At 37.0% G+C, this 17,930-nt stretch overlaps 1 protein-coding gene across 9 annotated transcripts in view; it reads left to right on the top strand.

Annotated features, from left to right (window-relative positions):
- The window catches only part of pum2 (pumilio RNA-binding family member 2), a 205,034-nt gene that overhangs the window by 163,174 nt on the left and 23,930 nt on the right, over nt 1-17,930 (top strand). For 3 of the 9 annotated variants that reach the window (XM_084433345.1, XM_084433340.1, XM_084433341.1), the window contains exons 12-18: nt 3,646-3,786; nt 3,929-4,228; nt 5,573-5,590; nt 5,845-6,075; nt 6,443-6,710; nt 7,075-7,204; nt 17,030-17,164. In XM_084433345.1, coding sequence (XP_084289471.1) covers nt 3,646-3,786; nt 3,929-4,228; nt 5,573-5,590; nt 5,845-6,075; nt 6,443-6,710; nt 7,075-7,204; nt 17,030-17,164 — 1,223 coding nt within the window. The remainder of the gene's footprint in view (nt 1-3,645; nt 3,787-3,928; nt 4,229-5,572; nt 5,591-5,844; nt 6,076-6,442; nt 6,711-7,074; nt 7,205-17,029; nt 17,165-17,930) is intronic. The other 6 variants (XM_084433346.1, XM_084433342.1, XM_084433348.1 and 3 more) reach the window with 3 other exon arrangements.

Genomic DNA, 17,930 nt, shown 5'->3' with positions numbered 1-17,930 from the left:
GCTTCAGATTCCTGCACAAATTTTTGGAATAAACGGTGCTGACGATCGCCACTTAATTTTGCGCACAGCACACTTTGGTGAATGAGACAGTGAAGTGCGTTAATGCTGGGAGCGACAGCCTTAATTCTGCTCACTAGTCCCTTGTTTCTGCCAATCATGGCAGGAGCACCATCTGTGACAACCAGGTTGACTTTTTCAATGACAGTTCATGCTTTTTAAATAATTCCTCCAGCTTACCAGAGATAATAGCACCAGTGGTCAGGCCCTCCAGTGAAATCAAGGCCAGCAGCTCCTCTTTGAAATCTTTGCCATCAAAATATCTGACGAAAACGCACATTTGGGAAATGTCTGTATTGTCGGTGGACTCATCAATAGCCTTGGAGAGTGCCCAGGCAGCCTGCAGAGACGCACTTGTTGCCCTCTCTTGCTCAGTTGAAGTTCAGTTAATAATTCTGCTGGCATGGGAGTACTGAGATTTCAAAGCAGCAACTTTTCTCTGACGGGCCTCTGACTGTTCAGGATAAGACTCCTTGAAGCTTGCATGCTTTGTGCTGTGGTGACGCCTCAGATTGCACTCTTTAGCGACAGCGACAGTTTTGTTGCAAATGAGGCACACGTACAGCATTTCTAAAAGTAGGCACTATGAATATGTACTTATCAGTCCATTCTTCATTAAAACTACTGTTCTCTGAATCAACTTTCCGCTTAAGGCTCTTTGAGAGTGCCATTTTTCATTCTAATATATTCAGAAGGCCTTTCTTCTTCTAGTGTTCTCCACAAACTACGACCTGCATGTGACGGTGATGGACAGCTTGACAGCCTCACAAATATGAAGCCTAAAATATCGCTATCGCCCCTGGTGGCTTGCTGCAGTACATTTAATATGTACGGTGGCCGACAAGGGCAAACGGCAAAACGCTGCAAAAACGGGAATGTGCAAAACCAAAAACTTACAAACCCACAAAACAAATGCCAAAGAAAAATGTTGCAAATACAAAAAACACACAAAACAACAAAACAACTCCAAGAGAGAAATGCTGCAAATTCACTCCTCAAAATGGAAGTGCGCCAGGCCGCTAGGGGGACCCGACCTGAGGGATGGACCAGTCCTGTGGGACCAGACCCGAAAGACATGAAGAAAAAGAAGAAAAAAGTTGGCTAAGTTTTGGAGAGGAGAGTACAAATATACCATTTCCTTTAAGTCTTTTTTAAACACTTGGCCGTAACCTTTTATAATATTATAGAAGATAATAATATTATGAAATGTTATGGGTTTGTTAACACTGACAGAGGCTAAAAAATAACAGAAATTTGGAATGAGAATTAGTATATCAAATAATAACACATTACTTAGGAGCCGAATAAAGAGAAGATTGAAATGCTTTGATAAAACATGACTAATAAACATATGACTGCCTTATTCTGTGTAAGAAGCCATATCATCTTACAGAAGGATGCTCAATTGTCATTATGAAGTGAGTTTGGGGTAAAAGCATATTATTGAATGTTTTCTTTAGTTGGACAAGAGGTTCATAAATGCTTCTCCTCTTTGGAAAGATGTTTGACGCATGTTGCTTTTTCAAATGCACATTATAAACGACTCAAACTCGCAGTGCTTTCAGATGGAGCAGCATTTACTACTGAACACAGAGCCGTACATCACTGACAAGCTGTGCATAAAAAAAAAAACGGCAGCCTTTGCGATTTCATAAACGCAAAAAGCCAAATCAGTTTAAGCGCGATTTCATGTTGATTGCGATTAATCGTGCAGCCCAGCTCACCAGCTGTTACTGGCCATTCAGAACGTCTGCTAACCATAACAAAAATATCAGAAAAAAAACAGATTATCACAGTTTTAAATATATGTATTAAATCTGATTCTGAATCATTGAATGACTTTCAAAGATACAACTGTTTAACACTGTTTGTGGAAACTATAAAAATAAAATAAAATGGAAATACAAAACAAAATTCTCCATGACTTCTCTTATAAAGTAGCATTTATTTTGTTGTAATTTCCAAGTATAGCTCACTCTAAAATAGTTTAATTGTAAGCACAACAATTCATAAAGTGATCAGCTGTTTCCTCCCAAAACTTGAGCGAAAAAAAGTGAAGCTTTACCTTCATTAACATCCATTCACAAAAGCCAACCCATTCTCACTTCAAGGCATTCGATTATAATAAAATATCATGTCATGATGACAATTATATTTCTGTGCATTTCATGAACGATAATTGATTCAGACCAGAGCATATGAGCGGAGTGGAGCGGTGAGAATCTCAGCTCATCGCTCACGGAACTGTTCACCCCTCCGCTCCCCCGCTCAAAGCTACATCAGGCCGCTCCGCTCATTATCGCTCAGCGCTCAACGCAGTTTGCTTCGCGCTCCACTCAAAACGCCCCCCCCGCTCGCTCCAAAAAAGGAAAAAATCTACATGTATATCACTTTTAGCTTAGACCACAGCCTTACCTCCTAAAGAACTAATGAGCAACAACAACATTTTTCAAATAGAAATGTTTTATTTCAAATTACAAATTAGGCCTATGTAAGAAGGAATATAGCCTACACAAAAAGTCCTGTAAAATTAAACGAATAAATGGGCCTAATAATATATATAAACAAAAATATACATAAGTTTTAAAAGTAAATTAACTATTAGGCCAGAATTTTGAAAAGTGAATTTTTGCGCAACGCGCACGATTAATTTAAATTGGCTTATATCCATTGTACACACAAACTGCTATAAAATTAAACGAATAAATGGGCCTAATAATATAAATATTATTACGGACGACACAAATTAAATAAAACAAACCATTAGGCCTACTTGAATGACGAAACGAATTTGTTTGAATATTACGCTATATTTAATTTACACATTGTTACAAGTTACCGTATTCAATTTGCTAACCTTTTGCTTTCTTCCCAGAAAGAAACTCCACATTCGTTTTCTTGTACCACATTATCATTGTTAGTTAGTTTTATATTAATAGTAGGCTACACCTGTATGACTTCTCATTTTCCTTTTTGAAGTACTTTTTGAACTCCATTATTGAGCCGAGTTTTGACTGAAAATAGTCTACTGTTGATGACTGTGCAAGACAGATGGATTCTGGGTCAGGCTTGACTGAGCATGCTTCAGACTCGTGGTGTGAAATTGGAGCGGGAAATAGGGCGACGCTCCGTCCTTTTAAAAATGCCGCTCTGTCCAAGATCCAGTAGACTTTGAAGCTTGCGCTCCCTGCTCCACTCCGCTCACATGCTCTGATTCAGACCCAATTTCAGTCTGTTCTGTTTTAAAGGGATAGTTCACCCAAAAATGAAAATTCTGTCATCATTTACTCACCCTCAAGTTGTTCCAAACCTGTATGAGTTTCTTTGTTCTGCTGAACACAAAGGAAGATATTTGGAAGAATGTTTGTAATCAAACAGATCTCGGTCCCCATTGACTTCCATAGTAGGAAAAAATATATACTATGGTAGTCAATGGGGACCGAGATCTGTTTGGTTACAAACATTCTTCCAAATATCTTCCTTTGTGTTCAGCAGAACAAAGAAACTCATACAGGTTTGGAACAACCTGAGGGTGAGTAAACGATGATAGAATTTTCATTTTTGGGTGAACTATCCCTTTAACATCAGGTTACCAAGTTCTGGCACCGGCTGCTTACTATGATCAGACTGGAGCTCTGGTAATGGGTCCTGGAGCTCGCACTGGCCTGGGTGGACCTGTCCGTCTGGTCCAAACCCCTCTCCTTATCAACCCAGCAGCCGCACAAGCTGGTGAATATGCCTTTTTTATCTACTCTTTAAACAGACTATTTAAAATAATTCCTAAAAATATTTTTTCTACTGACCAGACTAATCTTCTTTTTTATTTTATTACTTTCTTTTAATCTTCTTGTTCTTTCTGTCCTCTGTCTAGCTGCCAATGCGTCAGGCTCTGGTAACAGCATGTCTGGTCCTGCTAACGGTCTGTACCGGTCCATGGGCTGCCAACAACCCCAGCAGCCTCAGCCTCAGCAGCAGCCGCCTCCCCCCTCCAGCGGTCTGCAGTCCAGCTCCTTCTATGGGTCTGGCTCAGTGGCACCCAGCTCCCAGAGCAGCTCGCTGTTCTCCCATACAAGCGCGGCACCTCCACCTAGCACATCTCTGGGTTTCGGCAGCACTGGGGGATCTCTGGGTGTTGGGCTAGGCTCTGCCCTTGGTGCCTTTGGCTCCTCAGGTCTGTTTCACTATTTCGTTGTGTGCAGTAGTGATTAAGTTGCTGCCTGTGAAAAAAAAAAAAGTCTCAAATCAACCCTTTATTAGTTTCTATATTGATTTGGAATGCTGTAAATAGACATCCGCCTCTGTAGGCATTAGACCATGTGTCAAACTCGAGGCCCACCATCCAAAATCTCATTTCATGTGGCCTGTGAGATAGTTTCATTATACTGATTCCTTCATATTTCCACCTTATTTCATGTTGCCTGCAAGTAAATTTTTCAAATCAATCAGTTAGTAGTGCTTTGCTTGTGACCATTAACCCTTCACACGTATCACATCGGTGCAGTAAGAACATTCAGTTTGTAATGGTTAAATTCAAATCTCCTTTCGTGCTCTGGCTGGCGACAGACTTTTCTCAGCACTTGTCATGTATCAGTATTTTCAATTTAATGTTTATTTTAAGTTTCAGATATTTAAATACATTCAAGTACTAGTAAAACATTTGTAGTTTGTCAAAATGCTCACTGATGTCTTTTGAAGTGACAATATAAAAAAAAAAAAAACGAATTATATGCATTAAAATGCGTTTTTACTCATGTCAAACACCTCATGTGGGTAACTGTTTACTCTATTTTCCTAGTTGATTGGCCACTCACAGAAGTAAATGAATTTACGTTTTGTAAATCAAACAGGTTCTGACTGCATTGCTTTTACACAAACATGTTTGCTCACATAGCCTACTATATCTTATCAACTAGCATGATCATTAAAAAAGTTCATTCAAATCAATAAATCACAAAATACATTTACTTGCACATATATAAAAATTGCGTTATCAAATTTCACAATCTAGTTGGTTAAAAATATAAAATTTAAACAATTTTAAGAAAACAATTTTTACATTTGCAATTAAAGCAAGGCTTTATTAGTAAATAACTAATAAAATGATCTGCAGCACAAAATTAATGTTTGTTAAATAAATAAATCCTCCCAAAATAACCAGAATTAAATGCGTTGGTGCAAAAAAAAAAAGATATAGATGTATAGAGATATAGATATAGATATAGATAGATGTATAGATGTATGTGGATAGATAGATAGATAGATAGATAGATAGATAGATAGATAGATAGATAGATAGATAGATAGATAGATAGATAGATAGATAGATAGATAGATAGGATGCATGTGGACTAGTAAACTCTAAAAGATTTTAAGGTCTGTTTGAGGGTACACATAAGCTGATGTGGCCCAAGCTGAAAATAAGTTTGACACCCCTGCTTTTGATGAAGTTCCACTTCACTTCCACGTTCTGTTCCGTACATACTAAGAAAATGTTTTGTGTTGTTTTGTTTTCTAGAAAGATGTGCGATAATAGGTGGGTATAATTTATATCGGATTCGGGATAAAAGGGATGTGGATGGGCAAGCAATGTAATGCCAGATTAATGTAATGCTTACATTTGACAATAGTGTACTTGTCATCATTTCTCCCGACAAAGTCAGAGTAATATCAGTGTTTACATCTGCTGAATGTAAGCTCTTCCATATTCCAAGCTAGCTTGCTGCAATGGTGATGTCACATGCTTGTCTTGTTCTCTTCTTTGTCTTTCCCACTCTTGTACTCCTGCAGTGTCAAGTTCCACTAGCAGCAGCGCAACCCGTCGGGACTCCCTTTTGGCCAGCTCTGACCTGTATAAGCGTGGTGGTGGTAGCAGCCTTACTCCCATTGGCCAGTCTTTCTACAACAGCCTAGGATACTCCTCCTCCCCCAGCCCCATTGGACTAACACCTGGCCACTCACCTCTGACACCTCCACCCTCTCTGCCCTCCTCCCACGGGTCCTCATCCAGCCTCCATCTGGGTATGATCTCTTGGTTCTAATCGATTGATCCAAATCAGGGTTTGTTTCCAGGTTTGATTGGATTGCAAAACACTTTACACACCAAGCAACCCAACCAAACTCAAATGGCCTCTGGTCCATTTCAAAAGCTTTGAAAAAATGCTCTCAGCCCTCTGACAGGTCTCTGAGCTTAGTATGGTTTGGTTTGCCCTTTATTACACCCCATTCTTTAAGTTTGGTGTATGAACAAACAAATATGTAATTTGATGTTCATGTCTCAATTTTTTTTAATTGGGAATTTTTCATCTTGAGTAGGCTACACAATCACTCCACATATACAAGTGAAGAAAAAACTCAATCCTGTTTTCCTCTCTCCTGCTCTTCACAGGTGGTCTGCCCAATGGCAGTGGCCGTTATATTTCTGCTGCTCCGGGAGCAGAAGCCAAATACAGGAGCTCGGGCAGTACCTCCAGTCTTTTCAGCTCTAGCAGTCAGCTCTTTCCCCCGCCACGAGCCCGCTACAGCCGCTCAGATGTCATGCCTTCAGGACGCAGCCGCTTACTCGAGGACTTCCGGAATAACCGCTTTCCCAACCTGCAACTACGAGACCTGCCTGGACACATGGTGGAGTTCTCACAAGACCAGCACGGATCCAGGTTCCCACTCCTCCTATTTAAAAAAAAATAAAAAATTGTTTTACTGTAATGTTTTAGTAAATGCATTAGTGCTAGTAAATGCAATTACTAACTAGTGCATGTGTATGTTGGTCTTGCACAAATCACCATGTCTGACATCTGTTTCTATATCTACGTGTTAAATGTATTGTCAGCATTTCTCATAATACCAGATAAAAAATATTTTTTTTACACTGACACAGCTTTTGACACTATATTTTTTTATGTGTTTAAACAATGCAAAAAAAACAAAAACACTTGCATGCTACTATAATACATCCTTTTTTACGTTGTTTTTTGTCACGCGTCTCTGTGCTTAATGTAAAATATTTTTCTCAATGTCCAGGTTTATTCAGCAGAAGTTGGAGCGTGCAACTCCTGCAGAGAGGCAAATGGTGTTTGGGGAGATCTTACAGGCTGCTTACCAACTCATGACTGATGTCTTTGGGAACTACGTTATACAGAAATTCTTTGAGGTAATTAAATGTAAAATGTTTTGCTCAGAAATTGACCAAAATCGTTATATTTATATTTAAGGGCTGTCTATAAATAACATTTTTAATCGTGATTAATCGCATACTTATCTTGAAATTAAGCATACATCATTTATCTTTTTTAACGCGTTTATTCCGTCATCATTTTCTATATGTATTTCTATATAAAAAAGTAAACTATCAGATTAAAGGATGGTTCTCACAAAACTGTGTTTTATGCAAGTCTTTCCAAAAAAGGACACTTGGAAAGTCCAAAAGGACACCTAATAACCAACAGAAATAAAATATCCCTATAATCCATAGATTTATGCACACCAAAGCAGACATGAAAAAAAATGACATACAAAATTTTCCAGAATTTAGTTAACAGATGTGTACAGTGCAACAGCAAAGAGTTTGTTTGTTTGTAAGAGTTTTTTAAAAGCTTGTTTACATTAGACGTCAAGTTGCGATACTGACCATATGATGCCTTGACCTGAGGGGTATTGCACAAAAGCAAGATAAGGGATTAAGCTGGGATTTTCCAGTTATCCTGGCTGAATTTAGCCCTGACTCGGTTGCATGAAGGAAGGCTAAATTAATCTACATTAAATTACTATGGAGATTTATGGAGATTTACACTTTGCAGCTAGCCTGCTCCGGAGCAGGCTAACAACCAGGCTAAGATTAATCCTCGTGATTTATCGGCTAGTTCCTCCCTAAATCCTACTAGATATTAATGTGTTTTAGTCACTTAATGGTCCTGCATTAAAATACTAGATAAACTGTCATTCATCTTGCGTACTGTTATTTTAGTTATTATTGAAAACTGCTGTTCATTTCACAGTCAGAGGTTTGATGAATATATATATATATATTATTCGAGATTTAAAGCGTTTATTGTCATACACCCAGTGAGGAAAGCAGATTTTCCTGAGCAATTATTACTTTGCTGTCCACAATGAATGCCAACACAGTGCAAAAGAACTATACTATACAATATGAGAAATCGAATATAGACTATGTATATCTATATATGCAAGTATAGAGTAGAAATGTACTGTTGAATGAGAAAAAAAAATCTATATATTATATTTTATTGCAGTTGATGAGATACAGTGCTATGCATAAGTTTAGACACCCATGCTAAAGTCGACTAAAAAGAGGAATAAAAAAAATCATCTTTTGGAAATTGAACTTAATGCCTTAATTAAAAAAATTAGGAAAAATCCAACCTTTAAGGACACCAATTTTCTTTGTGAATGAATAATGTATCGTAAATAAATAAATGTTCTTCCTTAAAATACAGGGTGCATAAGTCTGGACACCCCTATGTTAAATTCCCATAGAGGCAGGCAGATTTTTATTTTATTTTTATTTGCCCATCCAGTTACTTCATGGATCCAGGATACTATGCATCCTGATAAAGTTCCCTTGGCCTTTGGAATTAAAATAGCCCCACATCATCACATAGCCTTCACCATACCTAGAGATTGGCATGGTTTTATTTCAGTTAGCCTAATAGCTGGTTTGATTTGCATTGAGAGATGATCTTATGGAAAGTACTCCATGCCAATCTCTAGGTATGGTGAAGGCTATGTGATGATGTGGGGCTATTTTAATTCCAAAGGCCAAGGGACCTTCGGCCTCCTGAAATCACGATTTCAGTGCCTGCACCACCTGAGGGTCTCCCCAGAGCATGTGACGTGACTGTTGCCTGCACAGTGCTGCACAATATTGCCAGCCTAAGAAAAGAAAGGGCTCCCAGAGTTGCTTTGGATGTTGATTGGGACAATGCTGCCATATTCCCAGATAACAGAAATGGTAGACTTGTTAGAGAACAATACATTGCAAATTATTTCAGTTAAATTAGTTTTGATTTAGCCCATCCCTTAATAAAGGATAATGTAGGCTATATAACTTTTTCATGTGTACATGCATTTTATTTGGCATCGGTAGCACACACTGTGGTTATCTTCCCAAATTCTATTTCCACTTCACTAGATCAATAACTATAAAGTGTACTTGACATTCATAAAAAAAGTTACAAGACCACAATGGTTTTGTAATATTTTTCTTTTATTATTTTGCTGTTATCACTTGTCAGCTTGGAGCTTTGGAGAGAAAAAATTATGATGATTAATACATTGTGTTACAGTCATGGTTACAGTATGAACTGAAGTCACTTACTTCTCTTTCTAGTTTCTGGATTTCCAGTTCTAGTTTCCTCAGTGTCTTGCGTTTAATTTGCATCTCAAGGTCCATGTCCTGCAGCTTTCTTTTGTTCACATCAATCTTGACTTCTGTCAGCTCGATCTGTCTCTTAAGATGCGTTGTGTAGAGATATCTGACAGTTTGTGAATTCTGTGAACACCTTTTAGTTAGCATAGCAGAATTTTTGCATAATGTAAATTTACTTTAGGCAATACTCACTATGTTACCAGGCTGCCCAATGTCAGGATCCTGTAACAAATTATATTTTCTATTAGTACCACTTCCCTGACTTCTTATCTATTATGAACTTTAACAAATTTGTCTATTTCCACAAAATTGACATGATACCTCGAGCCTTCTGGAGTCCAGCGACACGGTCTCATCATCGGCAGAAGTGCACTCCACTGCTGTAGATGTGGCTTCCCTCTGCCATGTTCAATACTTGTATTGATATTTTTGACAGGACATGCAAAGCCTATGATTTAATAAAGAGTACTCACCGGCGAATCATAGTCCGGTGGCTCCAAAAGTGTAAGGGTGTTACCAGCCACTGCAAGGTAAGGCAAAGTCACACAGTCCACATAACAAAATATATATGGATTTCAATATTTTCCATGTGCAGTAGCCAATAATGTACCTTGTATGAAGAGGCCAGTATCCCTTGCTGGGCCAGAGTCAGTGGCTGTCCCTCCCTGGATCCCTTCAATCACTGGCTTCCCTTTATTTAAGTCCAGGGCCAGCTCCTCTGCTGTGGTGAAGTCTTGGGTTGGAGGGCCACCCCCCGTACCAGATATATGACTTTTTTTTTCTTTTTTTTTGCTAAAATCAGCACAGACAATAAAATGTCAGCAAACATGTCACCTATGTTCTCCGCAAACAAGTCACTTACCAGCCTGCAAAATATTCTTGTATTTAATCTTGACTTGCTGCCAAGTCCTTTTTTGGCCATACATGTTTGTTCTTTAAAGGTGCCTTATGCAACTTGTTCCATAATAAAATATCCAATAATAACCCTTATATGTCATCAGCTAACGTTAAAACATAGTATCTGGCAGAGTGTCAGAACTGACATTCCCCCCACTGCCTTGGTAGCCAGCATATATTGGAGTCGGGACGTTTTGGGGCGTGTACATTTGTAAGGGTGTGTGTGAGGTGATAGCCAATGACAGGCTTTGAGGCAGGTACACTGAGAGTTACAAACACGCCCAATATTTTGTTAAAGTAATGGCGGACGCAAGCCCTACTAGCGACGGAGCTTGCCAAAAAAATAAGAAAAGAAAATATAGCAATGCAAAGAGAGCATCGAATAAAGCCCGGAGTAAAACCAGAGTAAATCTGGGTTTGGCGTTTGTCAGATGGCGGCAGATGAAGTTTGCATTTGTATTGAAGAGCGATGCAGAGTTGGCCACGTTTCTATTGGACAGGTACAGTAATGCAATACCTCATTTATCAGGTTAGCTAGTTAGTCAGTGAGTGCTCTAGCTATGTACTGCTGCTAGATTGTTATTTTGCTAGATATCGAAATTATTTGTTCTTGTTAGCTGATCCTACTTTATTAAATAAAAAAAATAATAACATTGACTTAGGAGTAGGTCTAGATTAGAGATTAGATGGATAAAAATAGAGCAAATTATCTGATTATAGATTACATCAAATCAATTAGAAACAAAACCTACATACAAATAGATAAGAGTAAAAAGATTAAACAGATTATAGACATAAAAGAAACTAAATAGATCAAATAGATGCACATAGTGGGTAAGTGTTTGCAATTATCCTTCATGTTAAATGCATGTCCACTGGTCACATTTAAGGCAAAGTATACAATTATTTTTGAAAATGACAAGTAACTCCTTGAATTATAATTATGAGGGTTTCAGTGGAGCACTGGTTATTTGGACTACTTACGCATTCAATCGGTCCGCTATTGTTTGCCAGGCATTCTCTCTTTGCTTTATTACAGCAGCTGTATTGCCTTTTTTTACATATTATATGTTTCACTTCTTCATACATTTCCATAAGAAGCTGTTGCTCATTAGGCGAAAAGTATGCCGCACGGGTTTTGTCCATTTTTGCATCAGTGATTCTGTGATCGATTTCGTGATCTTTTTAAGAATGCCGTGAACGTGCATTTATCCAAACCATATACACCTGGCTTGACATCCGCGCGTTCTCATCCTGGCTCAGCAAACGTGCAACGGATTAAGCCAGGATGCACTGATTAAACTAGGTCAAGCCGCGACTGTTCTGTTATCCTGGCTTTCTACTTTTGTGCAATACCCCTCTGACTGCATTATCTGCCTACACAGATCCATTCAGAATTACTAAACACAGCAACATACACATGACAGATAAAAACATTATCCTGAATGTGTGTGGAAACATGAATGTACTGAAATGTGTCTTAAATACAATGTACGTCGAGAACGCACATACATGGTTTGTTTGCACATCTATAATAACCGGCTCGTGTGCTTACTGTATGACTCCTGTCCGTCATTGCGATCGTCTTTACCTTGATTACAATTCGCATCCATCAAAACTTTACTTGCAAGAAGCTGGTTTGCTTTATCCAGCCGAGAAACGTAGTTTGCTCAGGATCTGAGAGATAGAGAAGAACGTCATCAGCATAAAGAGATATATGATCTACCTGACCTATGCTTAAGGGCAGAATCTGCGGATGGTGTCTTAAGGCTATTGCCAAAGGTTCTTTGACAATGGCAAACAGCAGGGGTGAAATTGGACATCCTTATCGCATGCTCCTATGCCAGGGTTCCTGTGGATCCTTAAAAAGTCTTAAATTTGATTTGTAATATTTAAGGCCATAAAGTCTCATTTTTAGGCCTTAAATTTTAGATTACACTTTGACTTAGTTTTAATTTGGAAAGCATTTAGATCCGTCTATCAAATTAGCGTGTATTATTTGTTATTTTTTTTATCTTTGTGGATTTGCTTGTTCACGTGACAATTCGCGTCATTCGCTGCAGCATATTACACCTGTCTCCATGCGAAAGCAGGAGAGAAGGAGAAGAAAATGAGTAAATGTCAGGTCAATTGTAAGTTCATTCTTTATTTGCTTAGGAGTGTGCGATATTGTCTATGAACTATGATGATATTGTAATCATTGTTTCAATTATGTACGAGGCACTGCTGACATCGCATTTGTCTCTCGAGCTTTCACTGCGTGATGTGTCAGTGCAGTTATAGGTAGGCCTATGTCCCCATGAGTTTTTGTCTTATATTTATATCATATTATGTTGTTATATTAGAATATCACATGAGCAAGAGTGCCGTTTTCCTGTGCACAATTGCAAATGTGGTATTTATTTTATACAACAGTTAAGTTAACAATAAAGTTAACATTGTGAATTACTTTTTAGACACAATATTGTCAATTGTCAAGTACCCTTTAATTAAAACGTTAAAATTATAAATCATTTCATATTTAAATATTGAATAGCTTTATTTATGCAATTGTAAATGCCAGTTCTGATGCCGCTTCTGTCAACTCTGCACTGCAAGGATGGATTTTAATTGAATTATTCAATTTGACAGTGATAATGTGTTATTCTTATAGAATTTAATTTGAATGTTAGATTTTGACATAAAAGGTGATGCATACCTCTACGTTTAGAAAAAATGTCCATATATAGGTGAAAGTGCACCTGGAAATCAATTCAAGGAGGCAAAAAGAACCCCTTAATAAAAAAAATTATTTCTGTCACTGCTGTGAACTGACCACTGCATATAATATGAAAAATATGAATATCTTCGTGAGTCTGCTGTCAACAACAGGCCTAAAACAGCCATGGTACCAGTACAAAAACACAATCAGTAAAATCTTATCTAATTATTATCAACAAAACTTTGAAAATATCGAGATATATTTTTGTCAATATTAATACCCAATGTATGGTATTCATTTTGATTTCTTCAGGTCTTAAAAAGCCTTAAATTTGACTTTAAAAAGTGTGCAGCTACCCTGTATGCAGCTCAAATTGCTGCAATCTATCGAGATTAATTTGAACTGAAGCGCCATGGATGGTAATACAACATGCTCACCCAGGAAGAAAGTCTGTCTCCTAAATGATATTCTTTAATAGTGGTTAAAAAAATATAATTTCATTCAACTTGTTCAAAGCCATTTCTGCATCTAAAGTTATAATTGCTAATTCAGAGTAAGATTTTTGCGAATTGCGATTTAGAAAATGTCGTCTTTTTTTTTAAAACAGCATTAAAAAAAAACTTTTGGGGACAATGTCGACTTGGTTGGGGTGAAAAATAGTTGAAACACATTTGTTTAATCTAGCTGCCAGAATTTTAGTAAACACTTAAATCTGTGTTAAGAGCAATTGGACGAAAAGAACACTCTGTGTTTTTCTGTTTAGAAGATAACTAAGCCTTTAAACCTTCTTTGTAAAAGCTTTACAAGGCATAGGGTGTTTTCACATATAGTTCATTTTAAAGGAACCAAACCCAGGTCACTTAAAGTAAACCAGAAAGGGAACCAGCCTCAGTCCTTTTGGTGTTCTCAATATAGTGGACTCAAAAGAGAGCGGGTTTTTTTTTTTTTTTTTTTTTGTCCTCTTCAGCATTGAAGTGATCTCAGACCCTTTCTTGTTCACACTACAACCTCAAAAGAACTCTGATCCCAGCTTTTTGTGCATTTTGCATGTCCACACTTCCACCTTCGACAACATCTGCAAGACAAGTGCTTGCACCCAAAATTTCATTCAGGTTGTCGTAGAAGGGACAGGAATCCCTAATTCCTGCGGACTCCCCACTTCCATGCATTTTGTCACGGGTGCTCATGTACTTCTGTCAAAAAAATGTCAGTTTTTTTTTTTTTTTTTTACTTTTACGTGGCATTGTAACACTGTTCTGTTATAGCCTCTTTTAGGGTTATAGGGTTAAAATATAATTTCACGATTTTTTTTTCAAGAAAATCACTATTAACCCCCTGAGGTCGGCGGTATCGCCGGCGATACCAGCTCGCTTTTTTTTTATCAGTGTAAAAGAAACTCATAAATACTCTGTTGACTTTGATTTTCCATAGGAGTTTCATACATCAATCGATTCTGTTAAATATGTATTATTTTTCTGTATACTCACAATAAAAACAAAGTGTTGTGCTTTTTGCCAAATTAAGAAAAATAATCACGGAGCGAGTTCTGCCTTCTCTCTGTCCGTGTAGTCCATTCTGAAACGCGTCCGAAAATGAATCATAACTCAGCGAATACTTCTCACACAGGCACGTGATATATGTCTTTATGAAGCTTGAAATCTCTTCTTTTAAATGAAGTAATTAATAAAAAAAACAAATGTTTTCAACTCATGTAATCCGTTTGAAAGCAAGGAGAGGTACCGTTTTTTCCTTCTGCCTAATTATCTCTATAATGAACTGAGGCCGCCCTCCCCCGGCGCTATTGACAAGGTAAATAGTTTAGGTAATCTATGCTTCGCACCCGCCCCCCGATCAATGCCTTGAAAACACGAAGTTTCATCAGATCAGATTCACTGATAGTTCATCGCGTTTAGAGAGGATGACGTTTAAAGACGCCCTTCAGATGATCCTGGACAGCGAGGAATAACTCACCTTGGCTTTTCCTCAGAGGAAGATTGTAACTCAGACGAACGGCAGCATGTTCAAGAGCGAATTGATCACGCCGAGTAAACACCGAGTTTTCACGTGAGTAAATACGTGAACTCAAGTGGTCTAGTGGTAGAACATTTGCCTAGCGTGTCAGAGGTTCTGAGTTCGAATCCGCACTCATATAGTTTTTTTTTTTTTTTGTCAAATCAGATTATGTTTATCAGTGGTTCCGTATATCAGGCAGAGACATGCTTGTGTGTATTTTATTTTGTAATTTCACTGGAACGAAAAGAGAGTCTCCACAACGGATTGAAGCGCGCGTCCGAGTGAAGACTGCGCGAGCCTAAAACAAACACAGTATCCGCGTCTGACTCGCGGGAATCCACGGCGCAAACCTGTGAGGGGCTGTGTTTTCTCGAGCCCCATATCAGCTCGAGAAAACACAAGTTTATTCAGATCATTACTTGTTTACACCGTCTCGCAGCGCTGTGAGGAATAATAATAATAATGGAAAATGTCCCTCAAAAGGTAGATGTAAACAAACTATTAAAAGGTAAATATAATTTTTTTTTCTTTAAATAATTTTTATTGTGTTTTATTAGTAACAAATTTGGGGAGAGGATAAATATTCCAAAACTGAAAATACAGTATGAGAATTTACTGCACAATTACTAGACATGTTTACCTTGGATATTATACAATTTACAAGCACAATTTGTGGAAAAAAAAAATGTATATAAAAAATATAAATAAAATTTATTTTTGTGTATAAATATATACACATATATATATGTGTGTGTGTATGCACATATATATATTTGTATAAGCAATGTATTAAACTGCAAATTAGCATTTATATTCCTTATAATAAAAATGAAAGACCTATGTTACAGACATATGAAAGACAACATTTTGTTGATTAGTTTTGGATAGATTATACATTTTTACTGTAAAATATCTGCCACCTCAAATAAGCTTTTATTTGCCAATTTTTTTGTCTCAAATAATCAATCAAATCCTTAACTTTGAAATATGTATGATAAAATGTATACTTTAGTTTGTACAAAGAAAGATTACACTTGAATTGTTGTTTATTTAAATATTTACAAGGTAGATAAGCCTTTTCTTTAAATAATTTTTATTGTGTTTTATTAGTGACAAATTTGGGGAGAGGATAAATATTCCAAAACTGAAAATACAGTATGAGAATTAACTGCACAATTACATGTTTTCCTTGGCTATTATAGGCCAAATTGCAAGCACAATATGTGGAAAAATAAAAAAGAATTGAGATGCTTCCAACTGTTGCTCTTGCATTCTTGTGGCTCAGTGACTCACCTGAATGAATGGCTCATTAAGTATGCGGTCCTCAGGTGTGAACCACTACATATGTATGATCGTCGACGCCCACTCGAATATTGCCTTTCCAAACAGAAAGTGCTTTGCAAAATTCAAATCAATGTATTGTGTTATGTGAATGATTAGGCAGGGTGATTTTCACATAATTTTGAAGAAAAAACACTAGGCGATGACATCCATTAGACAAAAGTCTTATTGGCACATATTTAGTGTGTGTTTTGTGGTCTTATTTCAGAAACTTTAGTTTTTAGTTTTTTCAATAACCACGCATAAACATTATTCTCTCAAAAATGCAGACATGTACATTCTTGTTGCTCACATGTTATGGTAGCCCTGTTTGTGCTAAATAGTGTGTAATTTTTTTTTTGCCATTACTATGTTTATAAGCAACTGAAAAAAGCACAAATGTCAGGGCATGTCAGAACATCTCAAGGACCCCAAAAACACCTCAGACCCCAGAGGGTTAATGATTTTATCAAGAAAAAAATGCCAACCCCAATTACTGTTGACAGCCCTAATATATAATCTCAATCTAAAAAAACAAAACCATTGTTATTATGCTTCTGAAACTGTAAATTAAGTACTGTGAATGAAATCTAAATTTAACGTGTGTTATTTTTCTGTCTTTGAAAGTAACGGCTTTCTTTTTTTTTTTGCTGCAGTTCGGCAGTGCAGATCAGAAACTGGCTCTGGCGACTCGTATCCGTGGCCATGTGTTGCCGCTGGCTCTGCAGATGTATGGTTGTCGTGTGATCCAGAAAGCTCTGGAATCCATCTCCTCCGACCAGCAGGTAATTGTAAGTTGCCTTTTGTTTACTTTACACTTTACACATTATGTTCATTCAAAAAAGTCAACAATTGTTTATTAATAAGAGTTTCAAAAACCTTTGACAGAATGCAAAGTTTAGAAATCGAGACATTTTTGTGAGATCTCTCCTCCTTTTAACAATGGCCCAGATCTTTGGAATTTCGTTTAAACAAAGTAAAAGAATAAAAATATGTCAAAGGAGCAGCTATAAAATCTGCAGCTAATTTTAATGCAGACTTCTTATATTCAGGGTTGTCTTATATTCGGAACAATACGGTATTTACATCCAATAATTTAAGAGCCTTTTTGAACCTGATAAATAGTAATATAAATGTTTAAAACTAAAATTAAGAAAAAATAAATAAATATATATATATATATATATATATATATATATATATATATATATATATATATATATATATATATGTGTGTGTATATATGTGTATATATGTGTGTGTGTGTGTGTGTGTATATATATATATATATATATATATATATATATATATATAACGCAGGGCTCCAGACTAACTTTTTTTACTAGGAGCGCTGTAGCCCCTGACTGAAAATTTTAGGAGCGCAAGCACAAAATTTAGGGGCACACCAGCTTGCAATGCAATTATTAAAATTTCCCCCGTCTGTAATAATAACAAATTCTTTAATAATAAATAGACTTAACGTTCAGATATTACAATGTGCAGTTTTCATTTAAGTTCACAGAGCTCCAGACTAACATCTGAGGCAGGGATGGAAAT

Source organism: Rutilus rutilus (assembly GCF_951802725.1).
Source record: "Rutilus rutilus genome assembly, chromosome: 15".
Classification (NCBI taxonomy): domain Eukaryota; kingdom Metazoa; phylum Chordata; class Actinopteri; order Cypriniformes; family Leuciscidae; genus Rutilus; species Rutilus rutilus.
The sequence above is the reverse complement of the archived record's forward strand: the minus strand, read 5'-3'. Positions and strand labels throughout refer to the sequence as shown.